The sequence below is a fragment of the Botryllus schlosseri genome, chromosome 16 (assembly GCF_051294905.1).
Source record: "Botryllus schlosseri isolate E-star chromosome 16, Bs_hap1, whole genome shotgun sequence".
Taxonomy (NCBI): domain Eukaryota; kingdom Metazoa; phylum Chordata; class Ascidiacea; order Stolidobranchia; family Styelidae; genus Botryllus; species Botryllus schlosseri.
In genome coordinates this window covers 4,316,683-4,339,008 of record NC_137251.1, presented here as the reverse complement: position 1 = coordinate 4,339,008, position 22,326 = coordinate 4,316,683, and the positions used below count along the sequence as shown (strand labels likewise).

Genomic DNA, 22,326 nt, shown 5'->3' with positions numbered 1-22,326 from the left:
AATATATTTCCAAGTGAAAATGGTTTGTTGCTCAGGGAAAAAATATATTTCCAAGTAAAAATGGTCTGTTGCTCAGGGAAAAAATATATTTCCAAGTAAAAATGGTCTGTTGCTCAGGGAAAAAATATATTTCCAAGTAAAAATGGTCTGTTGCTCAAGGAAAAAATATATTTCCAAGTAAAAATGGTCTGTTGCTCAGGGAAAAAATATATTTCCAAGTAAAAATGGTCTTTTGCTCAGGGAAAAAATATATTTCCAAGTAAAAATGGTCTGTTGCTCAAGGAAAAAATATATTTCCAAGCGAAAAAAGGTTTGTTACCCGGGGGGAAAAATATATTTGTAAGTGAAAAAGGTTTGTTACCCAGGGAAAAATAGATTTCCAAAGGAAAGGGGGCTTGTTACTCTTGGAAACGATAGACCCCCAAGTGAAAATGTTTTGTTACTCTGATTAAACGATAAATCTCCAAAGAATAATGGTATTTTTACTCAGGTAACGACTGACCTCCAGGTGAAAATGGTAATTTCATTTGGGTAGGTATCGTATGTTTAGTGTCGTTGGTGTTGTTAAAAGTAGCTGTCGAGTTGTACAATATACTTGTCGTGAGTCTACAATTACGAAGGGAGAGAATGAAATTGCTATTATGAGTGCCAGAAGGTTGTTGTATGTAGATTTGACAGTAACCCTATCATTCGCATATGACAAACACAATCATGACCATTAACTAACTTGCTCGGTCTCGATCAATGCAAAAGAGATGATTAGTTTTTTGAAACCGTAGCGAAGAGCACATGTAAATCTATGCGATAGACTTCTATCTCCTTACATTCAGTCGTGTCGTGTCCATTTTAATACGGATCCCACATGTATGACATGCACACACTAACGCCGTAAACAGAAGTCGATGATTTTGATTAATAAAAATATTTCTTGACTACATCGGAATGTCTATGTTGTAGAAAGTAAATACTTTTATGGTGTTGTGTGTTTAATGAAAGCGATTGGTTACAAGTATTTTTTGGCGGAATAAAATTTATTTTTCTGTATGTGACGAAATGAAAATAGATTCGTGGTTTTAATTGAATTGTGACTGTGTTGTTTTAATGTACGTTTCAACAGGTAGACTTGACACTGAACAACAATTCGACCCACAAAACATATTCGTTGTATGATTTGTCACTGGTGTGTAAAGGGTTAGGAATATTTTGAATGATAATATCTACTAGCTGTTTTGTTGTGAGGGCGATCATGTGATGACTCAGCACTTTTCGTTAGCAAAGTAGATTGATCTATGTGAAAGATGTAAGGACCGTGGCTAGAAACATATGTACTTTCTTGTTGGAGTAGCTGATTTACTGCTATGGTATTGACATAACCCTCTGGAAGTGAGTATGCTTTTCTTTCACGAAATTTTACGTGGCTCCGTTGTAATAAATTTGTGTTAACTAAACTCGGATGGATACCACAATTGCGCTGGACTTACACATGGTATTCGCATACTGTACACATACAAACTTTTGTGTAAACAACTCTGATGTTTCTGTTCGTACTAGTTCTGTGTTGAACTATTTGATTATTAAGATACATGAACACCCATTCAGACAATAAAGTTCTTGTGATATCGAAACAGTTTGAAAGCACCACCAATCATTGCGTATGTTCGTAGCATGAGCGAATATTTTCATGTGTCATGAATATCTTTCGTGTACACTTAGTATGAAATGAGATGTGTGGAACAATAATTAGTGTCGTACAAAGTGTTGTGTTTGATTGCCTACTTTTTATCAATGTCTTTGTGATGTTAAAAGACGGCTGAGTTTTCATTTACATTAAGCGGAGAAACTCAAGTAATAAATTTTACTCGTTTGAAAATATCGATCAATGGAGTAACAGTACCAATATGAGTGGTATATTATTTTTTTCGCGATATGCAACCAATCTTCTAAGCGTAACTTGTCAAAAATTTATCGTGTCGTAGTCGGTTGTTACGAATTCGAAAGAAATGTACTTCGATTATCACGATGGTGGAAATTAAGATCAATGCAGTATTTCGGAGATGGGTGTGTATCGTTTGGTATGTTCGCCAATCACTAAATGTCGGTTAGTTAAACGATACATTTACAAGTTTACCGAAATCTTGATTTACAAATAACAGCTTGATGATGTAAAGCTCAACCACTCAAATGTGTTTATTACAAAGTATTTGACACAAACAAAATATCGAATGAAGACTTCGGTTTCATTACCAAGCTAGTGAAAATTGTTTTCTATTGGATGGATATGATTTACCTTTAGAAAAACGATATAGACCGATTAAGCGACGCTGTTTCATATCCGTCGAGTGAGTAAAATTTCTTTGGAGTTCGGTTTAGTGAGATAATTGTTAGGGATTCAATCACATACAAGTAACGTCTTTTAGTGACAGAGTATTGTGATGACATTTACTCTAGCGAATGACAACGGAAAAATTTTCGATTGCATTGTCGGTGTATGTGTTAGACAAATAATTCTAGTACACCTAACTATAGGATACATTTGGCAAACATCGTACAAATTGTTTCGTTGTGATGGTAACGACTTTCAGCGGTTTGGTTTCATGTCGGGGAATTATTATTTGGGGGTTCAAAAACAATCAATACTACAAATGAACAACAATGCAAAACACGTTAAGTGAATTACAGTGTAGCAAGTACTTCATTGATATTACGATTGTTGTGTACCAGACATTTCTAACTGAATTGAATGCATCTAGCAAACATATTCCAATTTGTTTTTTGTAATGATCAAAGTGTGTGAAATGGCGCGAACGGATTAAGCATTAATCAAGCGGCGATATGTCAATTCACCTAGTGTGATATCTTGACACCGGGAAATGTGCGAAAGTGTTTCAATTCCCACCGCAGATTACGACGATAAAGTATTGTACCGGTTATTGTTCAACAAAGAAAATTGTTGTTTCATCTTTAGTCTTGGTTACTGGAGACAATTACATTTGTAAATTATTTCCTGATTTCCACAATACGCTGCGTGGTTTTTACGAACACGGCTTAATCTTCCCAATCAAAACATTTCAGACATGTTAATCTAGTTTTACAAATCGATATGTTAATAACAATGTTTCTGAAAAGTTTGTTGGTATCGTAATAACCTTCAAGACAACCTGGTCTAATAATGTCATAATTTAATAATCAAGTCATGATCGACTATTACAAAATCTCATATGTCAAAATCAATGTGTCAATTCGTGAAAATTTTCAATATAACACCTGCGTTCGATTGTAAGAATTCTCAGCTACGTTGGTCAGACATTCAAATCTCGTATACTCAAATGTAATGTGTTAATCTCAAGTCGCGCGCCAAGTAGTAATTACTTCATCTTCCAGTTGAATAAAAAATATGGGATATGGATACAACTGAGTTGGTATGTTTGTGGGTTGTAGTGATTACTCGCGTAGTCTTGTCTACTTTTCATACGGACACTTTTTGTTTTGGTTTGGTGAGTTACTACAAACGGATTGACTTACCAAGGTTTTTGTATTTTACTCGTTTGTGTATGGCGAGATGTTAAAATGTTGAGTTGTCATAGTGATAGTATTTCTGAAACTCTATTTTACAAACGGAAACGGAGTCGTGAATAGAGTTGTCAGTTTCAAGGATTGTTTCAAAGGATAATCTTGAAATGTGACTGGGTGAAAGTTGGTAGTCATGTTTGTCAAACCTATTTCAATTCACGCAATGTCAAAGTCCAAATATTTCATTCTGGATTATTTGGATTTACCTTTAGTACATCCCGCGAATGGATTTAAAGTTGGCAAATTACCAAAATGATTGAATATTATCGGGTTAGAGATAGTTGGTATTGATTCTATAAGTGTTAAAACAGCGGCGTGGAATGTGTGAATGATCCGATGCGGGTGAATGTTGGCGTCAGTAATATTCAGGTTACGTTCGATTCAACAGATCGCGTTAATAGGATTTGTCAAAGGATTTGAGTTGGGTCAAATCAATACATTCAAATACGATTCAACTTGATTTGTGTAGTGAGTTACATTTCAAGTTGACAAACTAACACATTGATTGAATATTTTCATGGATCTTATCACGCAACTAAAGTCAGCCACTATTCGAGAGGCGTGAAACATATAGCGATCGCGGGCAAGTGACAAATTGTTGGTTTTCGAATCACCGTCTGCGATGGTTCTGGGACAAACTAATTACCGAAATATTGCCTTGTGAGCGGGCATGAGGGATTGCTATGTCTGAAGCATTATCCGGTGAGTGGTCGTCGGATTTTAAAATTATATCACACCCTTTTGAATAAGCGTTCACTTCACAGAGGATTAGGGTTAGAGCGGAAATAAGTGACAAGTTGTCGCTATTCAAGTTACCGGCATTGGCGGTCTGTTATTCGTTACTTGTTAAATCTTACCAGCGAAATCAAGTTCTGTGACAAACTGATTACTAAAATTTCACCGCGTGAGCGATCGGTATGGTTATGACACCAAGTCGTGAAAGATGGTTATGTCCGAGACATTATCTTGTCGGTGATCGCGGGGTTTTGCAAATATTTCACACCTTTTTGAATAAGCGTTAACTTCACAAAGGATTACGGCTAGAATAGAAATAAGTGACAATTTGTTGGTATTCAAGTCTCGCCGGTGGTGTATCTGTTATTCGACACTTATTACACTTATCATGAAATTAGAGTGAGAACATAAAGCATCAAGTTGTTGTTTTCGAATTTTGATGTCGAGGTGATAAATTTACGCATTCAATTACAATTCAACTTCGGTTGTGTATTGAGTGATAGATTGATATGCCGGAAGTGGTATCTTGTGAGCGATCGTAGGATTTTACAAATATTTCACATCTTTTTGAAGTGTTAGTTTGCGAACGCGACTATTGTTGATATTCGAATCGCCGTCTGTCGCACGCACTGCGTAAATCCTCACAACAAGCCACGTTTCCGTTTGTGCGGTTATTGTTGGTGACTATTCAACACCGCGCGAGAGATGCCTGAAAGTACGAATCACGACCGCACCCATAAGAACACATGGCGAATCACCAACACAATCTATACGCGAAAGTACGGCATGCGAAAGTACGATGTGCGAGAGATGCCTACACCCGAAAGTACGATATGCCGACGCGACCATAAGAACACATAGCGAATCACCAACACAGCCTATACGCGAAAGTACGACATGTGAAAGTACGATGTGCGAGAGATGCCTACACCCGAAAGTACGATATGCCGACGCACCCATAAGAACACATGGCACCTCACCACCCCCGCCATAAGAGATAAGGGTCACCTCACCACCCCCCGTTTTCAGGCACCTCACCACCCCGCCCATAAGAGATAAGGGTCACCTCACCACCCCCGCCATAAGACACAATGGCACCTCACCACCCCCGCCATAAGAGATAAGGGTCACCTCACCACCCCCGGTTTTCAGGCACCTCACCACCCCGCCCATAAGAACCCCACCCACCTCACGAGCGATCTACTATACTACTGACCTCTCGTGGCACATATACGTTAAAATCACTGTTGCCGGGAAATTCATGTTACCGTACCATCATTAAGTTACTTGTTTACGTTGGAAAACGCCATTGTGACGTCATCTTGATAAAAGTCGCTTGCAGCCCTTGCCCCACCACCCGATATTGTCACGAGCCGCCACTGACAATAATCATTGCCGTGGCGTAAATAACCTCAAAGGGCGTGTGTGTAAAGAGCAAAGATAGTCTTTTCAACTATGCAGCACGATTTTGAACGAGTAGCACGTGAAACTAAACGCAGTTTTCAATAAAACAAGTTAAATACCCGCAATCCGAGCCATATTTTTGATATCATTGCTTTATGACCAGTGTCGTTAAATTTACTACTAAATAACGACGAGTGTCAGCCAAAAATATTCGGGTTTATTTCAATATGAATATACTATTCAATTGTATATTGAAGTTTTGTACCAGCCAAGAAGCTCTTTAAATAACAATAGAATTTTAGGTGCAGTAGAATTTCCGCTCCATCGGAGTGCCCATCCAGTAAATATTTATTTTGGGGTTCGGGTCACCCCATGCACGCATTCACTGAATTATATAGATCGGCAGCGGAGTACCCATCATCAGATATTCGAATATTTAGTTTGTGTTTTGTGCTGTCTGCGTGGGTATATTCGGGCCCTAAAAAATTCATAAAGCGATACTATCGTAATCGATGTGCAAGGCGGTGATGACAAGTTGGCAGCAACCCGAAATCGAGTTCTTAGAGAAATTGTTTCTGCAGAAATGAATTTACAATTGATGTATTTACAATATAAGAAACTGTAACTATGTAAAAGTGAATGCTTTTGACTAATGTGACAATATGGAAGTCTATATATCACAAATAAGTTCCCGCCGGTGGTTAGGGTTCTAAACCGGTGGTGCACGGGCGCATCCTAGGTAGGGTTGCATTTAAACAGAAATCAATTTAAAACAAACATGTTTAAAACGAGGCCCTTGTTTAAAACATGTTTTTTATTCTTTTTTAAGCCATGACGTCGCGAATATTCAATTGTGACGTCATAGTGGATTGTCATTGACTATTGAAAATATAAGGTGAAAGTAGCTCATTTGACGAAATATCTGCCCTATTGCTGTTGAACCGACTATTTTGAGGGTTCGAACCATGCCATATCTATATACGTCGGCTATATCCGGTGGTAATTTGGAAAGTATTTACACAATTATGTTGCAATTTTACAACTTCAAACTTTTTTTACATGACTGTGTTTAAAACACTGTTTAAAACATGTTTTAAACAAAGTATTTTTAAAACAAGCGTTTGTTTTAAATGAAACCCTATATATAGCCCTATCTATATATCTTGACAGCTGACCACTGTGACCAGCCTTCGATATTTCCTATATCGTTGCCCTGCAGCCATATAGACTCAAAGGAGCCCCGTCCTATAGCGTTGTGATATTTGCATTTGTTAGATCCACGCATCTACAAAACATGACCGTTACATATGTTTGTGTTACACCTTTTATCTTCAGAAGCATCTCCATTTAGAATGACTATGATGTATTACGCAGCCGTTTTAGTATTTATACGCGTAGTGGCAGCAACGTCGACGTTTTGCTCCACAAATTTTCAAGGCGATCCGGAATATCCCTACAAGAAATACCAGCATTTAACTGCTTATAAAGATTCAGAAAGGGGGAATATAACACAATATGAAATCCCAGATGGTGAGATATATCTATATCAATGACAGGGTGGTTGGGTGCTCTTGTAGCATATGTATGGGCCCGTGGCCGACGATGGGCTTATATACTGTATAAATGATGATCGGAGGCTAATTCCTTGTGAAAATTTTGCCACGAGTCAATCCACATTTATGCCAACTCGAGTCAAGTCAAGTCAAGTCATTTTTACGAGGTGACTCAAGTCGCTTCAAAAATTGACTTGACTTGACAGAAATGACATGCTTTGAGGCATATCAATCCTAATATATTTATATATATACAAAATGGGAATCACTTCCACGAAGCTCACCATTCGTCCCTTTATCACAACTACGATGCAATTACGAAATCAAATGATATTCATTCCTACATTCGTGCACCAGGCCTGTACTTCCAGTGTGTTCTGAAAGCGCTTTGGAGTCAATGGCGTGCAATTTTCTCCCAATGTATTACAAATTATAATTCTGTTACAACAGGCTGTAGAAATGTAGGCATCGTCATCTTCTCACGTCACGGAGAGCGGTACTTTCCATGGATCGACGATGTAGCTAGATTCAGCTTTCTGGAGGCAATCAGAGATACCATTAATATTACCGGAAATGCAACGGCGTGCGATGGAGATCTACAGGCAAGAATATGCATATGCAATATATATATATATATTGTATATATGTAATATAATCATTATGACCGAGTGAATTGTGATATTATACTCGTTAGGCCTACATATAGGCCAGTTGTCCATACGTTTACATAGTTACTGTCGGTTACTCAGACTCTATGACTTTATCTGAGTATAGAACAGTGTTGGGATGAGTCAAGTCACGTTAGACTTGACTTAATAAGTCACAGCCCTAAAATGAATTCGTTTGACTCGGACTCGACATATGAGAAATGTAGAATGTGACTTGTGACTCAGGGACAAAGTCAATTTTCAAGTCAACAAATAGTCTACTTCGTAAAGCATTCTGAACCACAAAGCTAGGAATGACTTGAGTCAGAATTAGCTGTGACTTGAAATGACTTGATTCCAACACTGATGTATAAATTTTGTGTGTGTGTGTATATGTGTATGTATAATTGTGCGTGTGTGCGAGTTTTTTTCGACTATTACCTACAACTATATTTGATTTCACTCTCATCCTGCCAATATCATCGCTACATTGTTTCGTGCAGTGAATATTTAGGCCTATATGTTTTACAAGTATTATAAATAATGCCCTTACCTCAATGCACGCATTTTCAATGCTTCATTAATAGCCTACTACAGATAGGCGCAGAGGTGGCTGGAATCGGAGAACATGGCGCTCGACAATGGAGACTGATCTAGCGCAACGCGGGCTGTCGCTTGAAGACGCCCACGACCGCCCACGTTGGAGACGCTTAACACGAGCCCAAAACTGATTATCTCGATGTTCTTTTTGTCTCCTGTTTTCTTTTGCCCTTTTTTATTTTATCTAATTGAAAAGTCGATATATATATATACAGATAGATCCGATTATTTCGATGAACTCCTTGAGGATCGATTACACAGGTCAACACAATTTTTGTTGACTTTGATCAGACAATTGATCATAAACATTTGATGGTGGCACATAGGGTTACATGGGCATACTTATTGTCTGGCCACTAGGAGAACACAATATTTCAAAGCTGACACAAATGATCCAATCGGGCTTGTGATAGTGCAACATTTCAACGTTTCTGTATTATTCACGAAGACTAACTGAGTGTGCAACTGTTTATGCACCTAAGACGTTGCCATTTTGGAGAATGCCACACTTTAGTATCCTCTTTGAGCTACCTATTGACATTTGCCAGTCACTTGAGTGGTAAATCGGGATTCCAAACTCCTCCAGCAATCCATGGCAACAGTATCATGCCTAAGCCAGTATCAAAGCAATACACAAAAATACCGAAAGTAGCCTACGATGAAAACGCCGTTTCTCATGATCAAAAGTGAGATATATTCTCTCTTGCCAAGTAATCTTTTCTGAATTCGCAAGGATGCTAAAAGTTCCGAATATTTCTTTTCCAAGTCCCAAAGCCTATGCCAGATCATTTAACTTGTGTTCATCGGCTACTCTACGTTCAGAATCTTCCTCGATTTCAAAATCTTCATCAGTAGGACGGCTATCCTTAAGATCTTCATCTTGATCTATTTTATCGAACGTATAGGAGTTTCAAGTTACACTGGATAAGCTGAATGGGGCATTGGACCTATAGCTGATAGCAAATGTAATGCTTAATTTTCTTGCCACATCCTGCAGTTTGCATAAAATATGTTTGAAATATCCTCAGATAATTGCGTCCTCTAACCGAAAATGGGTGAAAGCATCGGCCTAGCTCAGGGGCGGGCAACTTCTCTAGTCGGCGGGCCGGATATAGGAAAATTAAGTACTTGGCTGGCCGGATTGCTGAATCGATACAATATTCGCCCATTTATCCACATATACAAGGAATACATTGTATTTAATGAATTTATTTTAACGACAGCAATGTCACTTCAAAGCCATTTCTCGACGATAGTGACGAAGACAATGTGCAGTTGAGAATAGTATTGTCATACAAGCGCCGCCATGTCTGCTACAATCTGATCAATCAACACGCGGTGCAATCCTTAATTAAGATTTCAAGGCGTTTGATAAGCCCGGTACCCCAGATTTACCAATATATCAATTCATTAGGGTTGAGTAGGTGACGAGATAGCTTCGTTGTTCAACTGTGTGGCCTAGTTAATCTCGATATTGGATTCATGCGGACCGCGTCCTCTCCGAAATTTGAAAAGTGGCCCGCGACCCGTTTTGAGTTGGCGACCCCTGGCATAAGCGCAGTCTTACAAAAGCCTAGAAGTGTGCCGTGCTACAAGTCGGCGGTTACGGAATCAAAAATAAGAAATACCAGTCTGGTGTAAATGACCATTGTAGTCGACAAACGCCATGATTGCCACAAACGACATTAGGGTTGAGTACATCAAAAATGGCGATAACGCAAATCTTCTCTCTTCGACGAACTTGCGCGCAAGCTCCACTCTCGCACGCTGCGCATCCATACACGTATATAATAACATACAGTCACTAAGATTTGACGTAGTAAGCAAGCAGTGGGGAATCTCGGCAGACTGGTGCCGCGGGCCACATTATCATGTAAGACGGAAAACTGTCCGCGGGCCGGACAAAATAGCTACGCGGGCCGGATCCGGCCCGCGGGCCGTATGTTGCCCGCCCCTGGCCTAGCTCGTATGCCAGTAACTTTTTTCTTAATAATTCAGTTGAGCCCTTGGCTATACAACTTACTATATGACAAAAGTGTGGATTTTTATATGGTATAGAAAAGCAATATGGCTAAATTCGTCAAAATTTGCATATTTTGGGCATATGCCACAGAGCAAAAAGTTGACTTGATAGAAGAAAGCCAGCGGCATTTTTGAGACCAGCGGCATTTTTGGAATCAGCACGTCAAAATTAGCCTAAATCAAGTGCAAAATCAAAGTCAACAAATTTTTCGTTCTAAATTGTTGCCCAGTGTTATATAGCTACATCGAAAAGCGTTCATGTTTATTTTATGCTTGTGTGTGTTTAGAAAATAAAAGAATGGCGAACCTGGTATGATGAGGACAACGGAAGCAAACTTACACCGCTAGGCAAACGTGAAATTAGCGAACTTGGAAAGAGATATGTCAAAGCTTTCCCAGATTTGTTCGCTGAAACAAGCCGTGCCAAGTACGTGACATCCATATGTAGGCCTACTATACTACAGGCGTTCTATCACGACACTGCAGTAACGGTCAGTGACGAAGTATTTATACTTTTTCGAAGTACTCAAGTAGGTTTTGCCTACTGAAAATATACCTATACTCCAAGGGTTGTGATTGTAGAATATTCACAATTCTATTTAACAGTTGTCAGTTTTTTTTATACTCGGCCTACGGTTACTTGGAAATCGCCCCATCTATACTTTTAGGCCTACTTGTACTACTAAAACACTACTTTGGTTTCTATACTTGAGTATCTACAATGACTACTTTACCACCTCTTGTCATCGCTATAGTCAAGGTAATTCTTCCTTGGCTTAAAATGATTTGCTATTCTACATTGTAATGATCATTACGATTCATATCTGTTATTATTGTTGTTGTTGTCGTTGTTGTTTGTGGTATTCGTGGTGTTTTCGACTGCTACGGTCATTTACACTCTAGGCCAATTTTCTTCATTTTGATTCCGTAGCTGCCGACTTGTAGCACGGCCCACTTCTAGGCTTATATAAGACACCGCTCGCACGGATGAGATGGCGAAGAGGAGCCTAAAGATAAACCTCCAATACTTAAGTAGGGATTCCTGAGTCGACCTCGGTCGGACTCGAATCCGCAACCCATTGGTGTTGCGGCTATGGATTATACCACTAATACGCTATCTCGCCACACTGTTGTTATTGTTATTATCTTTATTCACAATAAATACTGCAAATTAACATACGATCCGGGAGCAACCTGCTCCAAAAGGAAAATGACGAGATTGACGTAAACTTGTAATTTGAGTAACTTCATAAATGTATATAGGTACGAAAGGACTGAGTCGCTTAACTTCTCTTTTCTCTCTCTAAAGGCAATTGCATAAGATTCAAATATTCAACGAAATTCATATCCTCACTTGATAAAGATAAAATGCACTCGAATAATATCTTTACTCATCTGCTCGGCTTGTGACTTACCGCCACTGGGTCATACCTTTTGTGATCTCATCAGGGCTGTCATTCTTGTCAAGTCATGACTTGAGTCACGATTTTTTGGCGACTCTGATTGACTTGTATTTTCTTAAAATTCGGAAATGACTCGACTTGACTTGAGTCAATTTTTGTATTGCCTCGACTTGTGCTCGAGTCATTGCGCATGATTTGACCAAGTCACATGACTCTAGACTTGTACGGCCAAACAGGCATTTCATTGTTGCAACTTCGAAGAATTGTAAAGTTACCACTATTCGTATTTCGTCTATCAGTACCGGTACTTGAAAGTTGGGCCAGAAACTGTTTAGAGTGATGAAATTTGAACAGCTTGTTGGAGGTACAGAACTTCAATATGCAATTGAATTGTATATTCGCGATAGACGACAGACGACAGATTTCGCGTCATCGGAAGGGGCCGTTCGCACTTTCATTTGTGTGTCTTGGAGCCATATATTTGAGTTTATATTTTGTAATGCAATACCCACACCTAGACGATAAATGACTTTTTGGATATGGCGAACAAAACCACTTGCGTTATAATCGCCAATCAAATAATAATCAACAACAACAACAAAAAAGTCGACTTTTTGTAGGGGTCCGGAGCGGCCACAGCCAACCTCACCCCAAGGGGATAGTTGTGACTACAGCTGAGGTATTTCACCCAACTGTAGGCACTCCCCGATGGTAATAGGGTTACGAAGTGTCGTTGTACACGAAGACCCCATAGTTACTACGGTTTCTTTTTTTACCTTCAAAGTTTATCTTCCAGTTAAGGTACGGCAAACAGGGGTTTTGCGGGAAAAACCGGAGTGCCCGGCGAAAAACCCTGCTTACCGTAATACAACCAAATACTCCAATCTGGAGTCGAGTTTTACCAAAATACACCAGCCAAGGCTATGTCAACAAAAAGAGTTTGTGTACCATCTAAAATTAGTACATTGGACGCTCTCGTATTCGACATTTCATGCTGGTGACGTCATATTTTGTGATACGACTGTTGATATACGCTGTTCCTTTGGATTCTCTATTAGTTGCTGACGATTGCCCCTGACGAGCCGAAAATATTAGGGGTCATTTCAATATGAATATACTATTGAAGTGAGGAAATTATGAATGCAGGGCATTTGATGTATTGAGTTGAAAAAAGTCTGTGGAACATGAACAGAACTCCAAACTGAACACTGTGAACAGTAAACACAATGACTTGGACTCAGATTCGAGTCTCAGTACTATGACTCGGCCTTGGGTGTCGGATTTTGAAGCATACTCCTAGTCGTTCCGACACCTTCCTATCTTTCATTGTATCTTTCATGACTTGATTTTACAACCCTGGATCTCAGGGGATAATGACTGGACCTTGGGCGGAAAATACGCGGTCGTGCAACCTAATCGATGTTTGAAGGAGGCTTATGTCTCATGCAATTGTCGTATGCAGGTATCTCTCAACGAGCAGAGTGCAAGCTCTTACTTCTGCCGAAATATTCGCAAAAGAAGTAAGCACAGAGCCAGCACCGCCTATCATTATCGATGAAGCAGTTGTATTGCCGATTAGTCAGACCTGCGAAAGGTACGAGAGGGAAGTAGCCGAAAATGAAGAAACATTGGCGGAGGAAAGAAAGTTTTTCAACGGTACTATAATCGATATACGTCCAGCGGAATATTTTCGACACTTTATATTTTATAATTTATATAGACAGCAGTAGCAATTACGATACCCTTTACAGATTTGTTTCAATCGTCATTGCGTCAAAGTGTGTGGTGCTCGCTGAATAAAATAGGAATTGAAGGGACACGCAACATGGTATATCTCACGTGACAACTTTCCAACTTTCTATTCCCGTCTAGGCCCGGTCTTTTCCACAATGGCTTCCGACATCGCAAAACGACTAGGAGTACCACAAGACAACATCACTCTAGACACCCTGATCATATTATATCGCGAGGGGTGCACAGAGCAGCAGCTAATTAATGGGGAAGACAGCCCGTGGTGTGCGTTATTCACCAAGGGGGACTTGCAAGGTAACAGCGAAATGCAGCAGGGTGCAAATCGAAAATGTGTAGGTCTACAGGACTGGTCCGGTTGATATGATTTGTCAATTTAGAAAGATAAAACATATATAACAAGTTATAACTGCAGTTACATGTAACGAGTTCATATCCCTAACTTTCCCGAGAGCAACAATGCGTTGGGATTCTGGGAACACCACCAATATCGAATTCTTGTTATTGTTACTCTTACAGCTTTCGAATACCGGAACGATTTGGGAGACTATGCCCAGTACGGATTTGGCAACAATCTCACTATCAAGTTAAGTTGCCCGACTAAACGTTATATCATGTCAGCATTGAAAAACATAAGCAACGGCGATGAAGTCAATCAGTATCTGTTCGGGCATTATAGTATTCGGTTGCTTGCTGATATGAGATTGATAGAGGTGAGATATGATGTATTTGTGTATAGCATAATGCATGTTTTATCACCTTTATACGCGTTTATCAAAGAATAGACGGGTACAAAGAATTTGGTGTATATCACAGTGTTTCTCGACCCGTATAACATAGCCAATTCCTTTGCCAACATACGACATTCACCGTTATGTGGAATGGTTGCCCGCATATGAGCAATGAGCATGCGACACTTCACAATGAGAAACGACAAATCAGCATGCGACACTTCAGCATGCGTCACTTATTAGACATGCGGTTTCACAACCCCGCACGCTCATGTCCACGGACCATGTGAAATATGCAAATGGAATCGAAATCAATCGAATCAATCGAAGTCTCTGAAGCCTTCGATCAATCTTCTGAACAACACTAACTAGGCTTTTAAGAGGATTTGTCCTCTTTTTTGACGTTTTTGAAAGTGTCCTCGGAGGACGCCCTTTTGTCCTCTTTTTTGAGATTTTGTCCTCTTTTTTGAGATTTAGAGCAGATTTAGTGCAAACTGCGAGTGATATTCCGCATATTAGTACAGAATTGAAGCTCCGACGGGCGAAAAACGGTGATTTTAGCTCTGAGCGAAAAGATGACTTTTTTTTTAGTCAACCGATCACAAAGTGGGAAAAATTAACCGGTTTTTGAGAATTTCACCCCGGTTTTGCAAGTTGCAAATTTCTGAAAAAGTGTCCTCGTTTTTGATTTCCAAAATATGGTAAGCCTACACTAAACGATGTTGCCTTTCACCAGGACGGTGGGCCATTCTTTGCGGACGAATATCCGGAAAGGTTCAGCAATCAAACTTACCGAGGTGCATTTATATCACCCTTGTCTGGCGGTGTGGCATTTCTTGTGAATGAGTGTAATGGTGAGTAAGATCTATTCGGACTTGGACAGTATTCACCAACGTGCGTTGAGCTTGAGTAGAGACATTTACACTGAACTGTGGTCTTGCTCTAGAATCTGCAGACTTCAGGTTCAATAAACCCCTATGCTATTCGACGGCGCTTTCTCGGAGCTTTGCGAATTCCACATTACATCAGTAAAAAGCTTCGTATAATTCTTATATTCTTATAAGTAGGGCGATTTTCTTGACTTTGCAAAAAAGTCAAAATTGTAGCGTTGGGTCAATAAATTGTCAGAATTGCTTACAAAGTCAAAAAAAATTGCAACCTGCATTTCGTTTGTATCGTAGATGTCTGAACTGTCGGTGAACTTATCATTTGGCATAGTACAACTTGTAGCCTACTTTATAGGCCTACCGTTGTAGACGGTCAATTGCCTGCTCATGTGAATCATAAACGGTCAAATGAAACAAATAGGCTGACATGGTGTTATGCTCAACGTACCGCAATATCCTATCCGAAGTATGACTGCGCGGGCATTGGTTCTTATATCAAGAAGTGCATGATGAAAATTTGTGATGTATAGCCAACATTGTCCGAATGCAACACGGTTTGTCACCAGCAGTGTACGCACAATTTCAGTGTTGTCGGCCAACAACTGCTGCTGTTGAACGTTTTTTCTCCATTCTTAGCAAGGACATACACTTTCTATGCGAAAATGTTGGAAAGTATATTTCTTTGTACTACAACAAATTTTAACTATTTCTACCATAATGCGTGGCGTAACTACTGTAATTCTTCATGGGTCGAGGTTTCGTTAAAATAAAAAAATTCATGTAAAAATTTGTTAGTTTGTATGTCAAAAAGTTTTTTCAGGCCAAACTACTTCGTAAGGACAGACAGCTCCAACCAGAAATGAAGATAAGTAGTACAATTCTAACATTATGTGCGAAAACGCTTAATTTACATACATGCGGCAAATTGTTGTCAAAATCAAGATTTTAACTTCAAATAAATGTCAGAATTTTCATTTTTTGGGTCAGAATCTTCCTTGCATTAGGTCAAAAAATGCTACGGCCCGGCGAACCTTTTGACAACAAACCCAAATTTCAATCATGACAAATGTACGCAACCATAAAGTAAATAATGGAAACTTCATTGAATGCTGCTTTTTGATATTATACCTGTTATACATGCTGGCTCTATTGAAGTTTTCTCCGAGGAGCTGAGTTTGTTTGTTCGGTTTCTTTTGAAAGAAACGCGAGTTTGTTGTTTGCTGTTTGTTATAGCCTCTATTCAACTGCCAAATGTCGTTAAATTGTAGTCGAAATTTGACGAACTCTGCATGAACGTAAAATTTCTTATAACTTTAACATATAACTGTTCCTAAACGAATTGCATATGCTTCTGTTAAACAGTTCCGTACGACACTTGAAGCATTGTGGCGTACACTCGTAGCGAAAAGAATGTGTCTTCACACCCAAAGGGTGCTACAGAAAAACAGAACCTAACTCAAAGTTTAATCGCGGTTACAAATCTTTGGTGCGTACGTTTATGCCTTCCTACGCCCCATACGAGCAAGCGCCATTTGGATTAAAATGTTGTGTTTGAGATATACCGTGGTGTATGTCTGAGTTGGAGTGGTTTCGTGTAACAGGGATGTATATTGTATATTCACGGGTAATACACGGGTGTGAAAACACACTTCTTCCAAAGCAGATTATATGAACTCTCGACACCAGTAAAATACGTTTCACATTTGGAAACCAGTTTAAAATCTGGTGTTTCATTTCTATAATTATCGGAAAAGCGTCCAACTTCTTGCATTTTCGAACTGAGATATAAAAGAATATAACATATTCGAGAACCACTGATTGTATTTATAACAAATTGTCTCTTTAAACCAGGGGCGGGCAACTACTCTTAGTCGGCGGGCCGGATATAGGAAAATTAAGTACTTGGCGGGCCGGATTGCTGAATCGACACATTATTCGCCCATATGCAAGGAATATATCGTATTTAATGAATGTATTTTAACGACACCAATGTCACTTCAAAGCCATTTCTCGCCGATAGTGAAGACGACAATGTGGATTTGAGAACAGCAATGTCATACAGGCGCCACCATGTCTGCTTCCCTCTTATCAATCAACACACGGTGCAATCCCTAATTATGATTTCAAGGCGGCGATAAGCCCGGTACCCAAGATTTACCAAGATATCAATTAAGTAACGTTGAGTGGGTGACGAGATAGCGTCGTCGTTGCCTAGTTATTCTCGATAATTGATTCATGCGACCGGCGTCCTCTACGAAATTTGAAAAGTCATGCGACCCGTTTTGAGTTGGCGACCCCTAGCATAAGCGGTGCCTATAAATGTGCCGAGACACAAGTCGGCGGTTACGGAATCAAAAATAAAAAATACCCGCCTGGTGTTAATAACCATTGTAGTCGACAAACACCATGATTACCACAAACGACATTAGGGTTGATAACATCGTAAATGCTGATAATGCAAGTCTTCTCAGTTCGACGAACTTACGCGTGAGCTCCACCCTAGCACGTTGCGCATACACGTATATAATAATATACAGTCACTAAAATTTTACCCAGTAAGCAAGTAGTCGGAAATCTCGGCAGACTGGGGCTGCGGGCCACATTATCGTGTAAGACGGAAAACTGTCCGCGGGCCGGACAAAATCCCTTCGCGGGCCTGATCCGGCCCGTGGGCAGTATGTTGGTCACCCCTGCTTTAAACACTCTGTTTAAAACGTTTTAAATAGTGTTTTTGAAAATTGTCATTTAAAAAATTGGTAAAAAGTTGTTATTTTGCCATAATTGGGTAAATACTTTCGAAAAAACATGTAGCATGAGCCGACGGACGATTTGCAGCCACTATAGTCGACATATACGATACGGATGGGCTTGGACCCTCGAAATCGTCGTCGGTTCAACAGTAATAGCATGTAGATATCGATCATTGGTACGGAATGGGTGTTCTGATGATAATGACCACCGACCGTTAAATGCTGCATAACAACGTAATCCTCGTTAAAGATATTTTTGGTCTGTTTGTGACAGTGGTCGGGAGAAATGGTTGGAAACCTTGAAATCGTCGTCTGTTCAACAATTTTAGCATGTAGTGTAGATATATATATCATTGGTACCGAATGGATGTTCTGATAAAGATGGTCAGCGATATATTTTGGTCCGGACGGTCGCCAGCCTTTTTCGTCAAAGAGCCATATTTACCCTATATTTTCAATTGTCAACGTCAATCCACTGTGACGTTAAAATCGAATATTCGTGACGCCATGGCTAAAAAAATGTTTAAACAAGAACCATGTTTTTAAACATGTATGTTTTAAATTTAGTTTCGTTCTAAATACAACCCTAGGCTGCGACCTCCACTTCGTCATGACCGCCATTGTATTTTGCATCTCTGAAAACAGGTACAAAGACGTTGCAGGTTTTCCACAATGAAAACAAACTGGATTTGCCTCACAGCAACCCAGTTAGAGACGGCTCTTGGAACTTGAATGACGCTCTTGATTATTTCGGATTCAACGATCCGAATGATTGCAATTGGGATGCAATGTGTGCTCTAGAAAGCAGTACCGACGCGCCCGAAACAAAAGCAACAAACACGCCTCGTGTAACAGAAGATACCACAAGCGCTGGATATTCGTACAAAGCGACGCCTCGTGTAACAGTAGATACCACAAGCGCTGGATATTCGTACGAAGCGTACTGTCGCTATTTAGCGTTACCTCTGATAACTGCCATATATTGGTTGATCTGATGAACCAAAGTTGTACAGTTAGTTTCATGTTTGATGGGAAAATGTATAATGTGTAGTTTTCCATTGCCTTTCGTCGTTATATATCGTAATTTTATTGAATTAATTTATCGAAACAATTTTGTAATTAGCAAGTATAAGGTCATCTGAAAATCATGACGTGGTGGTTAAGGTAGCGACCGAAGTACAAAAAGTAAGAATTATGATTTACGAAGGTATCGTCTTACAACCATGTAGTAGACCGTGCTAAGTCGACAGTTCAGGATCGAGTAGCAAACATAGTGTGGGCGTGGACATGGTAGTCGGCGCACTATGATAATGCAACGATCATGCAATATAGCTAGTAGCTACAGATATAAAATACAGTAACATAGGTAACGATGGGGGCGCGTAGAATCCCTGATCCGCATTTTACGTCATAGCAGCCTTTCTGGTGATTAGGACGGACATTGTTGCTCGAAGCTAGATGCTGCAACCTTGCAACATCATATCTTAGCTTGAAATTCAATCAATCAATTAATCACTTATTTATTTGTCACACCAGCGAATATCTTATCTCGATCACGCTTATCCACTCTTAACAAAATTCGATTATGTTTTGTAGTGATTCTCCATGTCAAAACGTGTCAGAAGTGGGATTCGAACCCACGCCCCCATTCGGAGACCAGAAACCCCAGTCCCGCAGCAGTAGCCGCGATGAAGAGACGATGCTCTTGAGTCTGGCGCCTTAGACCACTCGGCCATCCTGACAACGGCTCGCAAATGTCATAATATTGTGCAAAGAAGCACCAATTTCAAATGGCGTTCGGACCGTGAAATCGACTTATCATGTAGCACAAAAGTCTCAAACACGCGACCCGCGAGATCATTTTGTCCGGCCCGCGTGCGCATTATGAATTTTGAAATTTTTGACAATATTTAACTGCCACATATCTTTTTTTAGATTTGAGAACTTAAAAATCGTTAAAATTTTACTCCAGAAACCGGAAACCACTCATCAAGCTTCATTTTCAAAGGTTATCATGTGGTGAAAGATCAGCTATTACGTCACATTACCTGTTTATGATGGTAGAACCATGTGGCTTTGGAGCCGGAGCGGGAGAAGGAGTCGGAGCCCCGGAGCCGGGCATTTTCACCGGATCTGGAGCCGGAGATCTACATAAAATTCAGCCGGATCCGGATCCGGAGCTGGAGCCAGTTATTTGAGGTGTAGCTCCGGCTCCGACGTATTTCATGAGATGCTATTATATATACAACAACCATATCTGCTGATTACATGTAATTCAACCGCAGGCCTTCGCGAAATTAAGAATCTTTGCCTCTTTGGCGCTACCTTTTACGACTAACCATGTTCCTATAGTGATTTCGTTGCACATGTCGATATGACGATCACGCGCTGCGAAATTCCATCTCATCGTTGTTCTGAATCGGATAAGCAATTACTCGTTATTTCGCGATAGTTTTGTAATCGGTCCGCGAAATTGGACAGTGGTATTGTGTATGCAACCATCCCCTGCGAATTGGTATTCATTACTGCGCATGATCGGCATTCACTCCAGTAAGGATTTTCGAGCGTAAATAGGGGATGGCAGAAGAATAGCCCAGAACGCCGTTACACTGAGCAAACATTTGTCGCGTTGAGAGCTACTCCATGCGATGTCAGAACCCCATGGTGTTTTATTTTGTAGACAAATCACTGATTTGATACGCGATTTCCAATTTGTAATCATCTGTTTCGTATATTCATTCTTGGTGTCTGCTGGATACACTAGTATTCTCGAATTACCGCGCACTGTGGCTTGTAAATGTACATAGTTTAATTCGTTACGGGCAGGGCGCAATGTGTATGGCGCAGTGTTTATTTCGATTATTCGATTAGTTTTAACGGGAAAATATAATATTCCGATAAAATTGATCGACACCAGGTGAACTGGTAACGAGTGCACTAATATCTAACTTAAAACCATTGGCTATTTGGTACAAAACGGATTTCTATTGATCAGGTCGCGATATCCGCCCATATTGCTCCACTGAAGTTACAGTTGAATGATAATCGTACATTTAACGATTGAATTCAGCTATATGGCTTAATGTTAACGCGCATCAGAATTGTAATGCTTACACAGCAATGGCATGGAGTAAAGTGCGCTCTAGTGCAACTATGATGTCATGCACATGCACAATTGACAAGAATTCATTATGACGTCACAAGCCGACACGGCTGCACCTATGTCTTCGTTGCTGCATCCGATGTTACAGACGGCTGACAGACTCAAGATTACTATAGATGGATAACTAACCTACGGGTAGATTAGTAATCTTTATAGACCAGTGGTGGCCAACCTTTTCGGCTAAAGGGCCACATGCAATTGACGAACGCGTGCGCTGTCCACTAGCCGCGCCAAGCGCGTAAAATTATCAAAGTTTATAAATGAACTGGGTCAATAATATTATTACTTGAGTATATTGCGAGTCTACTGCATACCATCCGGTGGGCTCAGTTTGCAAGGACAGGACTATTCGGCATCTGGACATATCGATATCGAAGGTTTCCGATAATGTGACAATCATTTTGTGCCTACATTTCATCGTCGACGATCTTCCTGCGAGCGCAAACGCGATCTCTCGTAATTGCGAATATAGTTAGACTCAATCGGCTAATAGGCGTTTTTTTCATTTGCAGGAGGGGGTAGGCTAAAAAGCAATAAATCGTGTGGCAATTAAACACACTATTTTAGTTTATTGCGATGTACGGATTTCGATAATATAGTAAGAAATTACCTCGCGGGCAACTCAAAACCTTCTCGCGGGCCACATATAGCCCGCGGACCGCTGCTTTGCCCCCTTGATATAGAAAAACCCATTCGATCGTTTTCAGAGACGGAGATGGAGCCGGAGCAGTGGTAATAATGCGGCTCCGGAGCTAGAGCCGGAGCTAATGTATGATAGAAGAAAGCTCTGGAGCCGGAGCTGGAGCAATTCGAAGCCCTGGGTAGAACATGACCCGTTGATGGTTCGTGACTGAAAATTGTGATTTGGACTTGTACGCGAACTTTTGTAGAATTACTAGAGCTCAGACTGAAGGGGAGAAAAAATAAAAATGACTCGAGTTGAGTCGGGTCAAACGTTACAATCAGAGAAGGACTTGTGACTCTTAATGCCGTGACTTGGTACAACCACAGACGCCACAAACTATTAGACTGTTATGAGAAATAGTAATATATCGAAAGGTCGTATAGCTTGCGTTGCGTTGCGTATTTAGCTATCTAAGCAGGGCGGTATG

At 40.1% G+C, this 22,326-nt stretch overlaps 2 protein-coding genes and 1 non-coding gene across 3 annotated transcripts in view; 1 reads left to right on the top strand and 2 right to left on the bottom strand.

The window, feature by feature from the left end:
* Positions 1-12,820, bottom strand: part of LOC145458742 (uncharacterized) — a 76,869-nt gene extending 64,049 nt beyond the window's left edge. The window contains exon 1 of the mRNA XM_080337206.1: positions 12,796-12,820. The gene's annotated coding sequence lies outside the window, so the exon portion shown is untranslated. The remainder of the gene's footprint in view (positions 1-12,795) is intronic.
* LOC145458745 (multiple inositol polyphosphate phosphatase 1-like) lies at positions 10,706-19,152 on the top strand. The gene is made up of 6 exons (XM_080337210.1): positions 10,706-10,958; positions 13,397-13,590; positions 13,807-13,980; positions 14,203-14,396; positions 15,151-15,268; positions 18,697-19,152. Exons 3-6 carry the CDS (start codon positions 13,824-13,826, stop codon positions 19,044-19,046), a joined length of 819 nt encoding a protein of 272 aa, XP_080193336.1. The 5' UTR covers positions 10,706-10,958; positions 13,397-13,590; positions 13,807-13,823; the 3' UTR covers positions 19,047-19,152.
* Positions 19,153-19,667: 515 nt separating this feature from the next.
* On the bottom strand, positions 19,668-19,793 carry Trnal-caa (transfer RNA leucine (anticodon CAA)). Its single transcript has 2 exons — positions 19,756-19,793; positions 19,668-19,713 (listed from the first exon to the last, which is right to left on the bottom strand). It is a non-coding gene; the product is annotated as a tRNA-Leu (tRNA).
* Positions 19,794-22,326: the final 2,533 nt, after the last annotated feature.

What these genes read in the sequence shown, in the direction of transcription:
- LOC145458745 (XM_080337210.1), top strand. Translation starts at nt 13,824, where the DNA reads ATGGCTTCCGACATCGCAAAACGACTAGGAGTACCACAAGACAACATC. An exon ending in CACCAAGGGGGACTTGCAAG is followed by an intron (nt 13,981 to 14,202) that starts GTAACAGCGAAA and finishes TTACTCTTACAG; the next exon opens with CTTTCGAATACCGGAACGAT. An exon ending in CTGATATGAGATTGATAGAG is followed by an intron (nt 14,397 to 15,150) that starts GTGAGATATGAT and finishes GCCTTTCACCAG; the next exon opens with GACGGTGGGCCATTCTTTGC.